We start from the raw sequence: 15,640 nt of genomic DNA on the forward strand, positions 1-15,640 counted from the left end.
AGGCCCCTCAACCCCTCTGTTCCTGTGCATCCATTTGTCTGGTTACAATTACGTGTCTGTTAGTCCACCCATTGTAAAGCGCTACAGAATAATAAAATTAATAATAAGCTTTGCAAATATTACTCATTGAGCTTCATTGGGAAGTTTGTTATTGGACAGTCACACACGTTTCCCTCTGCCCCTCTAACGTCCACTTTTTCAATATCTTCCAAACAGAAGTCTCAGACTGCCATGGACATGGGGGTCGCTGAGTCAGCCTCTAATCCATGGATGTCAAACTCGCGGCCCACAACTAATATGTTTGCGCTGAGTGTAAGCGCTCCCTGCTCAGATTCCCGCAGTGATGCCTGACGTCAGAGGGAGCTGAGCATGGAGAGCTCAAAATCAATGTGTGTGTGTGTATATGGCTGTCTGTGTGTCTGGCTGTGTGTGTGTGTATATATATGGCTATCTGTGTGTGTGTCTGTCAGTGAGTCTGTGTGTGTGTGTGTATGTGTGTGTATGTCAGTGTATGTCTGTGATGGAGTATGTGTGTCTGTGAGGGAGCCTGTTTGTTAGTTAGTGTGTGTCTGTCAGTGAATGTGTGTTTGTGAGTGCATGTGTGTGTTGGAGTGATTCTGTGTGTATGTCTGTCAGTGAGTGTGTCTCAGTAAGTGTGAGTGAGAACAGGGGCAGGGTTTTAGTAGATGGGGGGACTGGGATTTAGTAGACAAGGGGGGACTAAGATTTAGTAGACGAGGGGGTGACTGAGATTTAGTAGACGAGGGGTGGACTGGGATTTAGTAGATGAGGGGGCACTCGGGTTTAGTAGAGGGGATCACTGTTTTTTTTTTTAAATACTGTACTTTTCTAAATAAACCTACGTTTCTATGAAAATTTACATTTTTGTTTTTTTGCGGCCCACTTAAACGTAAACCTCGTTTATTTGGCCCTTGCTAGCCTTTGAATATGACATGCTTGCTCTAATCCAATCAGTAGCTCCTAATCCACGAAATGGCTTGAGAAACATTTGTGCATTTCTCAAGCTGTTTTTTTTTTTTTAATGGGGAGCTACTGATTGAATTAGAGCATGCGTGGACGACAGCATGAAGCCTCCATTTTGAAGATTTTTAGAAAGCGGATGTTGGAAGAGGCAGAGTGAAACATTGCTGGCAAGGAGTCTTTAGAGTTAAACCGTTTAACCACTAACGGTAAGCCAGCACCAGGGACCTCCTGGCATTAAAACACATTCAGTTCAATTAAGTTGTTTTGGTGTCCGGAGAGTTCCTTTAAGTAGCAGCAGCTTCTATCTCCCTTTTTCTACTTGTTAAATTTTGCAGTCACCAAACAGCCCCTACTCTCTATAAGTAGTGATAGGCGATAAAAAGTTGCGACATCACTGGAAACAAGCCCTAGTCTTCATGATGAAACTCATTAGCATGTAGAAGAGATATGTGTCCATTAAAAAAAATTAGAAGTGTTTCATAATAATGGGGATTGTGGAGAATTGAGAAAGGAGGTTTTAGTACTAAATAGTTAAGTATCCAATCTGTTCCTTACAATTCCTAGCTTAGCGGAAAAAAGACTAATACCGGTATATTATTAGTCTATATCACATCACAATATATTCCACAAACAGTTACTAAATGACTTATCAGGCCTCAGGAGTGGGAGGCATATTTAGCTAAATATTTAGTTCTATCTCCCCATATATATTTAGTGTCAGTATGGTACAGAATGAGCTGTTTAGTCTCAAAAAGCACTAATTAGAGAAAGTGCAGATAGCAGCTCAGATAGCTGGATGAACCCTATCTCCCCATGTATAGTATGTTCCAGAATGAGCTGTTTATTACAATAACCAGTAATTAGAGAGAGTGCAGATAGCAGCTCTGATAGCTGGAGGAACCCTGACCCTTGCAGCCTGGGAGGTAAAGTCCTTCCACGACTCACAGACCAGCAGCTTCCAAGGGTGACATCACGTAACCAGCTCACTAGTCAGCTGACTGCCGAGAAGGCTTGAAGCCACGCCCCAGTGAGAAGTGGGTGTGGCCATGTGGAATAAATACCGGAGCGCCTGGGATATCCGCCATTCGCTCATTCTCCTGTGACTGTGAACGGACAGCTGGTACATATTTAGGGCGCTGGGTAGGCTGGCGGGGCGGTGGTAGTCGGTTATCAGTCAATTATGAAATCAACTGATGGTGTTTAATAGGATTTTTGCCTAATAATTACATGTAATGTACAACGCAGGTTCCCTCTATGGTTGTAAGCGGGTGAGATCTATTATTTATAACTGGGGCATTGACGTTCTAATTCTCTAATGTTTTAGAGCGGGTGTGTGTGTGAACGTTCCTTCATTCTGTTGCTCACTAACGGTGATATAAATTACTATCTATATCTATCTCTATATCACCATAAGTAGGCAACCGAATCAAAAATATACATTTTATATAATATACAATTTACTTAAATTTTATTTTCTTCTTTTCAGATTATTCACAAGATGGCTTTAGAAGTGGAGGTGCATCAGGTAACTATGAAATCGTACAGCAGCTTGCTGTGCTTAGGGATGGGGAAGTTGCATTATGTTTCACACTATGCACTTAAGAGACAAATGTTGCCACTGCTCGGGGAGTGGTGGGTTTTGTGTTTTAAGGCACTTTAAAAACTGTGTAGACAGTCAGAACATGGTAAATGCCTCTATGGCAAAGTAACAGAAAATGAGCAGATATCATGGAAACCAGTGGCCTGCCTTATCATTAAACCCTTTTGTACCTTATATATATCCTTGATAAACATGGACCTTAATATAGAACCTGTGCCTTCTGGGCGTGTGACAGAAATGTTCCGAAGGGTTGCTTTCATGTCCAATAGAATGCCAAGGCTTGCTTAATTATGGATGGTATGCCACCTTTACCCACTTTCATAGCTGGCTTAGCTATATTTAATATTGTCACTGGATTCTATTAGACAAGTCAGTTGTTCCTGTTGAACTTGAGTAATGTTGTGTGGGTTTATTTTTGCAGAATGTGGTGGTCAGGATTATTAACCTTCCTCTGGTGAGCTCCACCTACAACATGGTGTCAAGTGCCTATGTAAACACCAAAGATAACCATCCATATTTGAAGTCTGTATGTGATGTGGCTGAGAAAGGCGTGAAGACCATCACTTCTGTGGCTATGGTAGGAGCTGTACCCATTCTACAGAAACTGGAGCCGCAGAGTAAGTGTTTACTGTATTTTTATTGGAATTATTCCGGAGGGGAGCAGGAACACAAGCTGTGTTTAGAACAACATCAAAGGGATATGCTTAACACCTAATTGACTTTATCTTCATAAAGTGAAGACATTATCTATCTTACAATGAAGTGGCTGTCTGAGAGCCACTAGTGGATGTGTGTAAATGTAATTTTTTTTTTTTTTTCTCTAAACAACTCTAATTATAAAGCTTGTGTTCCTTGCTGCTGCTTCACCTACATAAATATAAGTGTGTAATTTGTGAATAATGCAGTAAAGGGAAATTGTTAAAAAACAAAACACACCTCTGCAATGTCATTCTTGCTGCCCTATGATACCCCAAATATCTGTGCACACTGTAAGGGCTGTCTCTCTTGCATACCTTGTTCACATACCTTGCCCAATCGTTGGACTGTTGACCCTTTTAGCACAACCCAAGATCTCTAAACTGCTAGCAAATGAGTAAACCTTAAATGTACCGTTGTTGCTATATATATATATATATATATATATATATATATATATATATTGCCCATTCCCCAAAATTCTCACTCTTGCTCATGTAATATGCAAATGGTGTCTGTCACTTTGTGATGGCAGTGAAACCAGCATTTTGACTTCTGGAAGAATTGCCATGCTAGCAAAGTGTTCATGTGCAGAGGGGATTGGAACAATAGTGCAACACTCAAACTCAGGGAATGGCACACTAGAGCAAGGAGTTGCCACAAAAGCAAATGCTTATCTTAAAGATCTGTTGCTTATTTTGCAGTTGCGAGAAGTTAAATGAACACTTCAAACCCCATAACTGCAGTGTACTGTAGTAGTTATGGCGTCGGGAATGCCCTGCACCTCCCAACTGTAAGAACTCAAGTCTTGCTACTTACTTGTGCTTTGCTATGCACCACTGCCTTCTTTGGAGAGCCCAAAACTCTCAAAGCATAGTGTTGCTGGGCTTGACTCATTGGCTGAGTGCAATCAACTGATGCTCTCATCCATTGACATAACCCTGCACTGAGTGTAGTTTCTAGCCAGCTACTGTACCCTTCAGTGTATCAGCAAATTTTGTTTAGGTATCCCACTAACTGGACATTTATTTCTCTCTATAGTTGCTGTTGCCAACAGTGTGGCTTGTGTAGGCCTGGATAAAATTGAGGAAAAACTGCCAATTCTCTATCAGCCTAGTGACAAGGTGAAGTACAAAAACACTTACCAGAATATTGCAATAAGAATACAGTGTGACTAGCACAAATAGTCAGTCTGTTTTTTTTATGTCAACATGTGCTAGTTTGGAGGATAGCTACATAATGTTCTTTTCAAGAATCTGTGCTATAGTCTGTGGATATGGAAAGTACATGGTGGTACACACAATGCAACCGGGGGTTTGGCAAATGGATGCAATGACATAGGAGCCCACTAACATTGTAATTTTGACTTTCTAATGTGCATTGCAGTGACTTGGTAGTCATGGCACTGCATCTTTATATAGACTGCTACCTCTTGTCTAAACATGCTAAGGGGGCATGTGGCATCAGTTTGAGGAGAAGGTCTATCCAAATGCAAAATAACTTAAAGGTAAACTCTAGTCACCAAAACTTTAGCTTAATGAAGCAGTTTTGGTGTATAGATCTTGTCGCTGCAGTCTCATTGTTCACTTCTCTGCCGTCTAGGAGTTTAATCACTTTGTGTATGCAGCTCTAGTCACACCTCCCTGCATGTGACTTGCACAGCCTTCCATAAACACTTCCTGTAAAGGAACTTTGCTATGTTCCTTTTATTGCACCAAAAACCTTTTTTTTTTATTTTTCTTTAATTTCATCCAAGTTTAAGATGGTAGCAACAACTTATTTCCACTTGTCTTCCCTAATCCAGTATGTAAGAGGGGCATAAGTTGGCTAGCAACTTTATCTGGGACCTCCATACTGACTGCATTTCTGGTAACTTGTACAGATGTTGCAGACTTTAACTATTCACTTTCTCTCCAAGGTTGTACACAATGCCTCAGAACTGGTGGCTGGTGCCAAGGAGACTTTGATAAACGGCATTACTGGCATGGTTGATAAAACAAAAGGTGCTGTTAATGGCAGTGTTGCAATGACAAAGGCTGTTGTGAATGGCAGCATTAACACTGTTTTGGGAAGTGGTGTAGCTCAGCAGGTGAGCAGCACAGTTGATACAGCCTTAACGAAGACTGAATCTCTGCTGGAATCTTACTTGCCAGAGACCGAAGAAGAGACAGGTAAGCTGGAATGCTAGCTTTTTTTTTTTTTTTTTGTCATACTACTACTGTGTCCTTAATAGATTTAAATTCTTCTGGATTTTCCAACTGGCTGAGTGGTGGCTTCTCTTATTTATCTGAACATGTTATCCTTTTAAATTGTGACAAAATTTAGAATGTAAGGGGGCGGAGCTTAACCACGGAGCCGAATGGACGTCATTCTTCACGGCTCCACAGCACCAACGGCTAATCCGCCGTCTATCACAGGTACAGGGGACAATCGACCCGTGAGACCCACGGCATCAGGGCTCACAGGGCTACCCACCGATGCCCTTTTTACACACACCCTCGGGCAAAAAACGAGTCCGACAGATGGCCGACGACCACCCAACGACACAATGGGGAGGCGATCACAGAAGCCACAGCAGGCTGCGCCCAGGGACTCACAAGATATAGGGGCCCTGCTACAGCGCGCTGCAGGTCCCAAAATGGCGGCCGACCAGGACCAAGAGACTTGCTCCATAGGCTCAGAACAGCTGCCACAAGGCAACAGAGCAGATAGGCGATCAGAATCCCCCAGCAGCCTACAAGCAGAAGGGGATGAATCAGCCCCAGCCACTAAAGACATCAGACTCCTGCTACAAGAAATGAGGCAGATGTTTGACGCCGACATAAACCTAATGCGCACAGAAACGCAGGCAGTGACAGCACGCGTACAGGCCTCTGAAGAGGACATACTAGACTTCAAACAAGAGGTGAAAAACATGGGGGATACCCTGAAACACTTACAGATGGCGAACACAGCGTTCCAAAACACACTAGACGCCATGGAGGACCGCAGCAGGCGCACACATATTAAAATTCGGGGAATTCCTGACAGTCGGACCATCAGAAATACCACAATACCTGAGGAGGCTCACGGCAACAATCCTGCCACATACACAAGCTAAAAAGCTGGAATTTGACAGCCATTTCCGCATCAACAAGGCCAAAAGGGCACCCGCTTCAAGAGATGTCATAGTCCGATGCCACTCAATGACAAACGTCGCATACTAGCAGCGGTGAGAGACATGACACCCCTGGCCTTTGATGCCTCACAACTATTTTTTTTTTTTCCAAGATCTCATGAGGAGCACCCTGCTCTGGAGAAAATCACTGAGCGAAGTAACAGAACAACTGCGGAAAGGAAAATTAGAGTACAGATGGCTATTGCCAAGAACACTGGCTGTCATCAGCGGAACAGAGGTCCTAAAACTCCACTCTCTGAGGCCCCTGCACTTCTCCAAAAAGTAGGACTTACACAGAACTTCTCAACAGGAACGACACCAGCCCCCCACTCATGGAACCCAGAGAGAACTGTCCCATTCTTCCACAGGGGCAACAAGAGACAGGGACCTGAATACCACATAAAATGTCTACCACTAATTTCCATGCCCTGCTGTTCTCTTCTATCTAAACTCACTCTAAAAATCTCTCTACACTCAGTTTCTTAATGTCTCTCCCTACATAGACCGTGACGTGACCCCCCCCCCCCCCCGTGACCTGCTCAGGTTAAGGGCCGACACTACTCACCATTTCACATATACCATAACCGACATACAAACTACACTAAGGCACCGACAAATACCGGGCCCTCACCGAGGCATACACGCCAACCCATACTGCGATGAGCGACAAACACTAACCGACCACCTTATGCCGCCCCCCCAAGCAACTGGGGTAGGTGCCCTCCATCCACTCCTGAGACCCTACTACCATCTATACACTCGACCTATGTCACTGCACCCAAATCGCCCTATGGGTACCAACACCATGGGCACACTCGACTCACAGGAAACCAAGAAAAAGTGCACACACTGTTCTACTAGTCTCTCTGACTACATGGACACACGCTAGCTCCTACAACTGTCTACCTGAAAAACAACCACAATATGCTTGTTGCCTACTTTTAGTCCCTCACTATCAATAGTCACATGTAAAAAGTATTGATCATATCTGTATTTTGTTACTGTCAATGCCTTCTATCAATTTGCCTAAGTTAATAAGGCAACACAAGTATGTTTTGATACAAACTAAATGCACGGAAAATAAAGAAATAAAAAAAAATGTAAGCTTTGCATTATGCTGATTAAAATAGCCGTAGTGTTAAAATAAACTTTCTAACACGATAGTATTCTTCTGCTGGCAAACGGTTTAACTGTACTGATTGCAACGCTAAGGTCCCTCTTGGCTGGATTTTTCTATGCCTCGGCCTTCCACAATGATGTGGGTGACAATCCTTTACTATGGGCATTGTTCAAGATGATGCATGTCCTCAACTCCATGAAAGCCAGTGTTCAGGTGACATGGACACTGCACCCAGACAAGTTGATTGAGATGAAGTGGTACGGGTGCCTAAGTTTGCAGCAAAAACATGTGCACCACAGAACCTTCTCATTCTGAATGTAATGCTGGGAAGATCTCCTGCACAGGTGACTAAAATTCCTTTTTTTTTTTTTTTTCTTTTTTTTTTAAATATATAGAAGCAAAGAACACCAAAGGCTTTGAAGTGGCAACAGAAAAACCTAACTACTATTCCAGACTTGGATCCCTGTCTACCAAAGCTCGCAAAAGGGTCTACCAGAGAGCTCTGACTCGTGTGGTGGAAGCCAAAACAAAAAGCCAAGAAACTATTGCTCAGTTGAATAACACCCTTGACCTTGTAAGTACTTAGTGGGCTGTGGTTTTTATTTAAATTTGTGTGGGGTGTTATTTTTTTATACTCTTAATGTTTGTCACCATTGCATTCACAGATCTAAAATATGCACTGGTTTGATTTTAGGCAGCCCAGCAAAAACTGTTCCAGGATGCCCAAGTCTCCTGTTTCAGTGGTGCAACTAGCCCGGCACACAACTACAAATACTGCAGTGTTCGAGCTGAGACACTGTACATACAGACTTCTACCACCATGACCACTGATGGTTGGAGTAACTCTCTAAAATGTTAATCCTTCAAATTTAAGCAGTGTTTCTCAACTGTGCTGTTGGCTTTATCCATAAGATAGTTGTCTTTCATGTTATCAATTACCAATGATATAGATGGAGTATTGGTTTTCAACAGCTCATAGCAAGGCTCATCTAGCTGCTAAGGTAAACTTATGCAGAGTCTTAGTCCATCCGTCAATGGACCCATTTACCAGGCACACCCATGGTTCTCATAGTAGGTCTGTGGTGGAAAACCTGTTCTAAAATATCTCCCACTCTTTTCCAAAAGGATTGCATCTGAGGGCAATCCCACCACATATGCAGGTACATGCCGCGGAGGCCACAGCCTCTCAAGATGTTAATTACTTTTAATTGCACCCCTTCATTCCCCACTTTGAGTAGTCTGACAAAAACCACACAACCTAACTTGTCATACCTAAACATTGGGCAACATGCTATAAATAACAAATGTACCTCCTGTGTCTAGATTGCATTGGCAAGTCAAAAATTTCATGGTGCTGAAGATCGAATCTATTCCACCATCCAGGAATGGAGAAAGGGTTCAGATGAACATGCTGAAGATGAATCTCAAAGTGCTGAGGTAATTAACATCTGGTTTTCCAATACCATAAATGCTTTTGATATTCATCTCAACGAATATCCTCCTGTTTCAATCCTAGACTGCTTTCCCATGAATTGGGACTACCTGTGACAGATGTGCAGGTATCGTTGCAGCAGAGTATCTTGGACATGATGCACAAGCCAGATAATAAAACACAAACCCTGCAGTTAAATTATTGCAAAGTGGTGTAAACCTCATTCTTGGTGCTGTAATTCTGACCTACTTCAGTAGCTGCTAAGAAATGGTATAGGTGACGGGAGTCACTCCACAGTAAGCAACGAATGACAATCTGGAGCCTGAAAAACTTATACATGCTATATTGCACACCACTTAAAGTTTCTTGATTTTTGCCTAAATGTTTTGTAACACCCCAGTAATTACCTTATTTTTGTCTAACAGCAATCGGAGTTGCACATCTTGACCATTGGAAGAAACCTGACAAAGACACTTCAGACAACATGTCAATCCCTCCTGTCCAATATGCAGACCTACAATATATTCTCTACAACTATCGTACAAAAAGCAGAGTATGTTGCTGCAACAGCTAAAACTCTGTACCAAACCTTCCACAACTCACAAATGTACGGCAACATGACCCAGCTTGTTAGCAGCAGCAAACTGCGTCTCAGAGAAATTAAGTATTCTATGGATGACATGATGGACCTTGTAGTCAACAATACACCACTCAACTGGCTGGTAGGTCCCTTTTACCCGCAGGTGTCTGGGTCTCACCATGGTGAACAAGGTGATGGGGCAGGCACACCTGAACAAGATGGGACAGAAATGAACACTTGCAATAAATCACACTCCAGTTAACTTTGTTAACCACCTGGGTGGGCTCATGTGTACACACCACCCTCTTAACTGATGTCCTGCTGTATCAGCACAATGTCAGTTTTGTATTGGCAGAAATGTTCTGTTTTGGCACCACCAGAAATGTTTCATATTGCCACTGTTGGTACATACTCTGTAACCTTGACCATTGCTTCATACATGCTGTTTTGATATTGTATAAGACACAAATGCATAACAAATTTTTAAAAACAATAAATTCTTTATTGTAAAGTCTTTAAATACCACATCTTTGCCTGATATGTTAAGACTAAGTCTGCTGCTCCCCCTGAGACTTTTGATTTGTGACCTAATATATCTATGAAACGTCACTTGTAACTGACGTGGTTCATTTAAAGGACCACTATATGGTCAGGAACACAACATGTATTCTTGACCCTACAGTGTTAAAACCACCATCTAGCCCCTCATGCCTCCATAAATATAGCAAAATCTTGCTGTATTCAAGCCAGAAGCTATAGATCTGCATGCTGTTTATCTCAGGATTGGCTGAGACTGACAAGGAGGCAGATCAGGGGCAGAGCCAGCACGATTCAAACACAGCCCTGGCCAATCAGCATCTCCTCATAGAGATGAATTGAATCAATGAATCTCTATGAGGAAAGTTCAGTGTCTGCATGCAGAGGGAGGAGACACTGAATGTTTGGATGCATTTTAGGCAGCCATGACCCAGGAAGGATCTCTAGCAGCCATCTGAGGAGTGGCCAGTGAAGTTATCACTAGGCTGTAATGTAAACACTGCATTTTCCCTGAAAAGACAGTGTTTACAGCAAAAAGCCTGAAGGTAATGATTCTACTCACCAGAACAAATTCAATAAGCAGTAGTTGTTTTGGTGATTAGTGTCCCTTTAAATTGAAACTTGTAGGCTGTGAAGGAAGAGGCATATCTCAGATCTTTCAGAAGACTAGCTATGTTATAGCAAATGCACTCTTATTTTCTAGTCATAAATGATATCTCTAAACTCCACCCTCAATATCCCTGGAAAGCTTCAATGCGTAACTGTCCCTCTAGTGCATATGAGGTGTGTTCCAATCTACTGAATACCAAAGTCCAGTAGGAACAAATATTTGCTTTATTTTTTTTCCTCCAAATTGCTAATGGCACTGTCCCTTCTAATGCTTAAAGGGACACTCCAGGCACCCAGACCACTTCTGCCCATTGGAGTGGTCTTGGTGCCAACTCCCACTACTTTTAACCCTGCAAGTGTAATTATTGCAGTTAGTTTTTTTTTTTTTTATAAACTGCAATAATTACCTTGCACGGTTAACTCCACCTCTAGTCTACTAGACAGCCACTAGAGGGAACTTCTTGATTTATAGCAAAGATTGTCTTTGCTAGAGCGTCGCTGGACGTCCTCACGCTGTGTGAGGACCTCCAGCGTCGCTCATTTCCCCATAAGAAAGCATTGAAAATCTTTTTCAATGCTTTCCTATGGGAAGCGCTAATGTGCATGCACGGATCGCCTGGCATTAGGTCTCCCCGGTGGGCGGAATCAGTCTCGCCCACTGTCCGGAGGAGGCTGCGACGAGGGACATTGTCGCTGCCTCAGGTAAGTTACTGAAGGGGTTTTTACCCCTTCAGCAACTGGGGGGAGGGAGAGGGAACCTGCAGTGCCAGGAAAACGGATTGGTTTTTCTGGCACTGGAGTTTTCCTTTAATATTCTAAATGGTACACTTGTGTTAAAGTGAGAGCACACATTAACAAAACTTTGCATATATACGAAGGTTTCACATGCAACTTGTGTCCCTCTCCAAGACTACTGCTGGCTCTTAACCATTAGGTGACACTGAGGACTCCTGCTTAATGCCCTTCATAAAGACTAACTTACTTGGCAGATTGTGGCAACTGCTGTGCATGTTGATTCTTCTCTGAAAAGTATTGAACAAAAATTGGTATTCCTGACTTATCCATAAGTGGATCAGTTTCCACTGAAACAGTGACTTAAAGGGACTCTCCAGCCTCACTGCACCCACATAACTTCATCTAAATGAAGGTTGTTTGGTTTTTTTATTTTTTTTACCCCCCCTGAGTTAAAATGACTAACTCTGAATTTGTGTGCCTCTGACCTGATCAAGAAAGAATGGCTTGGATGCCAGTGATGGGCTGAGTCTGACACTCAGCCTAAAGAGTTTAATCATGTACAGGAGGAAGGCAACCAGGGACTTGCGCCGTCATCCTTGTAAATAAAGAGGTTATTAATTCAAACCTAGGCCTTATTAAAAAGAGCCAACTTTACACCACTTGAGTGAGAAGAAAATCGAAACCTGACATTTTGATCAGGTTGTTAGACAACCAGCTAATCTCTAAATTCTCACTTTAATTCAGAGAATGTGTTTTTTTTTTTATATATAACGTTACCATCTTAAACTGTAAAACCAATTTTCTAAACTGTGTAATTCTTTCAATAAGTACCTCTGCACTAGAACACAACTAGCTTGTGCACATTAACCAGTCTTTGACTATGTTAAAGCACATTATAGGCACCCAGAGCACGTCATTGAGAGTGCCATGTCTGCAATTCAAAACATCTGTTGGGACCGCAATGTTAACACTGCAGGGTTTAAATGCCTCTAGTGACAGCCACTAGAATCACTCTTGCAGAAATGGGGTGAATCACAATTTTTATAATGTTCTTGACCATTTGGCAAGTCAACTAGCAAGCAGGCAGTGGCTCTAGTACAGGCATAGGCAACCTTCGGCACTCCATATGTTTTGGACTAGAACTCCTGTTGCTATGCCAGCATTACGTGGGGATGTGGTCCACATCTGGAGTGCCAAAGGTTGCCTAATGCCTATCCCTGATCTAGTGGTTGCCTGATGGCTACTAGAGGCAGTCTTACTCCTGTAATCATTGTAGTTTCTCAAACTGCAATGATTTCCACAGCAGGACTAAGAGGGACACAGGCACTTGACCTAGAACACCTCAATGCGATTAAGTGGTGTGGGTGCCTTTAACCCCCTTAAGGACCAAACTTCTGGAATAAAAGGGAATCATGACATGTCACACATGTCATGTGTCCTTAAGGGGTTAAAGGGGAGACTCCAGACCGGTAAGCTTGCTGAAATATTTGTGTGAATGGGAGGGGAAGAGCAGATGCCAATAGAAATTAACAGCCATGGGGTGAAAACAGGTTAATTTATTAAACTGTAAATTGGATAATGGTCCTGTTACATCCTGGCTTGGTTAGCTCAGAGCTACACTAAACTGGCAACAACTGACCATAGCACCTTCCTTGTATGAACTTCTCATGAAGTCTGATTAAATGGCCACAAAGTCTGGGCTGATTTCAGAAGAGTAAGGCTTGCAAAGCATTCAGACAAGAGCACTGCAGGTTTTGTTAGTGTTTCTTATAAAATGCTCCCCATTGTCTTTATTTGGAATGAATCTACTAAACTGTGATTTATTGTTGTACGTGGACATTGGATTGTCCCTCTTAAGTTTAGAGAGGTTGGATAGTGATGCACATCAAAATGCCATGCTGCACCAATCTGTATCTCTTCAGATGCACTGAATTAATGTAGGTCTATGCAAATATTCTAGAGTCCTTTACCACTCTAGTAACCCACCTTCTGTGTTCATATATCTTAAAGGATTACTGTAGTGTCAGGAAAACAAAGCGGTTTTCCTGACACTATAGTACCCTGAGGGTGCCCCCACCCTCAGGGTCACCCTCCAGTGGTGCTGAAGATAAAACCCATTCGGCAGCTTACCTTATTCTAGCGCTGGGCTCCCTCGGCGCTGGTGACCTCTCCTTCCCTGCCGACGTCAACGGATCTGAATGTGCATGCGCGGCAAGTGCCGCTCTCGCATTCAAAGTCATAATATGCCTCCAGCGTGGCAGATGCGCCTCTAGTGGCTTAACCCCAAATGTAAACATAGCAGTTTCTCTGAAACTGCTACGTTTGCATCAGAAGGGTTAAAACCTGAGGGACATTGCACCCAGACCACTTCATTGAGCTGAAGTGGTCTGGGTGACTATAGTGTCCCTTTAACTTGGTTGTTACCTGCATCATATTTGCTGCACTGAACTGAAATAGTGTCTGACTTTGTCATGCTGCAAGAGATATAATGGATAACCATTGGTCCCCTTTGCCAAAGTTGTCAAACTCTAATCAAGTGACTGCCTTTCTTATAGTTAATAGATGAAGTTGGTTAAATGGTATTGCGTGACTTTAGATGAGGTTTGTCTTCCTCTGGAAAGTCGGTGGATAAAGAATTTAGACCGGTTTCTGCTAATTAGAATAGTCTGTAATGCCTGAATAGACACTTTGCTTCTCAAAATTTAATGTATGTATCTTGAGAATTGTGAGACCCGTGAACAGCTGCATGTGAAAGGGGTCCTTCCCCCTTTTCCTTCCCCCTTTTCCTTCCCCCTTTTCCTTCCCCCTTTTCCTTCCCCCTTTTCCTTCCCCCTTTTCCTTCCCCCTGCAAATTGCCATTGTGGAAGCCTTCTGAAGCAGGGCAAATCATTGAGTGCAGTGTGACTGGGGGTGGGTACTGCAGAAATGTAAGAATGGTGGCAGATTGTCAGCTGATTTTATTTATTTTTTTTACTTTAAAGACTTGCCATATCTGCACCTCAACCAGTTGCAAACAGTTTGACTTTTCACCTGGGGGTGAACACTGGCTTCTGCCTTTGAGAGCTGGAGGCATCAGCTCTTTGCAAAGTGAAGGCCTTAGCTCACTGGCTGTCAGCTGACTGCTCCATAAAGTGCCTGGTAGACCCTTGTTACAGGCCAACTGTTGGCAAATGGTTTGACTATATAAATGGGTGCACCAGGGCACTTCAGGCCAATTACTACAGCATGCATGTGGTGGCCATGGTCCTGAAATGGTTGTTGTGTTTTATGTATTGTACAGCTTTGATAGTCTATGCTTTCTCTCACCAGGTACCTGATTTCACAAATGCTCTTGAATCTGGAAGTGGCGATTCTGATACAGAGGAAATGCAAGATGTGTGTGACAAAGCTGGGTCTAACTGATGTGGAACAATATGTTCAAACTGAGCACTGAAACTATCTGAAGCAGTTCATCAATGGCTACAATACCAGAACATGAGACTCTTATCTCTCCCTCTGACTTTCTGCAACACCCTCATGTAGTGTGTGTAATGTGTGTGTGCGTGTGTATGTATGTGTATTATATAAAAAAAATCTTACTAATCAATACTTTATCCTGCTGAAAAGCAATACAACTTATATGTTTGTTTAGTAGAACTCTTGCACAAGTTTATGAAAAGCCATTGTTCTCTGTAGTTTACATTTGGATTGTTATGGTTTAGTTTATATTGTTATTAAAGCACTATCTATTGAACAAAATGAGTGGCCTCTTTTGTTTAGGCATTCTTCAGTTGCTGCCTCACTATAAACTTGTGGTGTTGACCAGCCAAAAACACTAACTTGCCTATAAGGCTGCACTTGTCATCTTGCATGTTGTCACAGCTAATCTGCAGAAAGACATATCATTATCATCCAGCATGGAACAGTAATCACCTGTATCCTAAGAGCATATTCTTTCATTTTCTGATTGAACAAATCGAACAATGTCTCTCCTTCCCAAATAGGTATGTGGTGAGCTCTACTTAGGGCAGAATCTTACCCACTGAACAAGGGCACCCATGCAGTGTGGCAACATCACATGTCAATGGAGTGTAAACTTACTTGGTACAAATCTGATAAGTGGAATTATCCTATAACTAAGAGGTGTGCAGTTACTTATTAAACAGTTTTTGGGCTGCTTAAGTAAAGCTGCAACTAGCCACCTGCAGAAA

At 42.6% G+C, this 15,640-nt stretch overlaps 1 protein-coding gene across 2 annotated transcripts; it reads left to right on the top strand.

Moving 5' to 3' along the window:
* Positions 1 to 2,068: 2,068 nt before the first annotated feature.
* On the top strand, positions 2,069 to 14,989 carry PLIN2 (perilipin 2). Of its 2 annotated transcripts, XM_063455228.1 has the most exons (9): positions 2,069 to 2,104; positions 2,471 to 2,509; positions 3,006 to 3,201; positions 4,322 to 4,404; positions 5,199 to 5,451; positions 7,953 to 8,131; positions 8,881 to 8,994; positions 9,415 to 9,711; positions 14,760 to 14,989. In XM_063455228.1, the coding sequence occupies exons 2-9, from the start codon at positions 2,483 to 2,485 to the stop codon at positions 14,850 to 14,852; spliced, it is 1,242 nt and encodes a 413-aa protein (XP_063311298.1). In that variant the 5' UTR covers positions 2,069 to 2,104; positions 2,471 to 2,482; the 3' UTR covers positions 14,853 to 14,989. The 2 variants fall into 2 exon arrangements, with proteins under 2 accessions (XP_063311298.1, XP_063311297.1); XM_063455227.1 differs by lacking the exon at positions 14,760 to 14,989 and having other exon boundaries at positions 9,415 to 10,083.
* Positions 14,990 to 15,640: the final 651 nt, after the last annotated feature.

The sequence above is a fragment of the Pelobates fuscus genome, chromosome 5 (assembly GCF_036172605.1).
Source record: "Pelobates fuscus isolate aPelFus1 chromosome 5, aPelFus1.pri, whole genome shotgun sequence".
Lineage (NCBI taxonomy): Eukaryota > Metazoa > Chordata > Amphibia > Anura > Pelobatidae > Pelobates > Pelobates fuscus.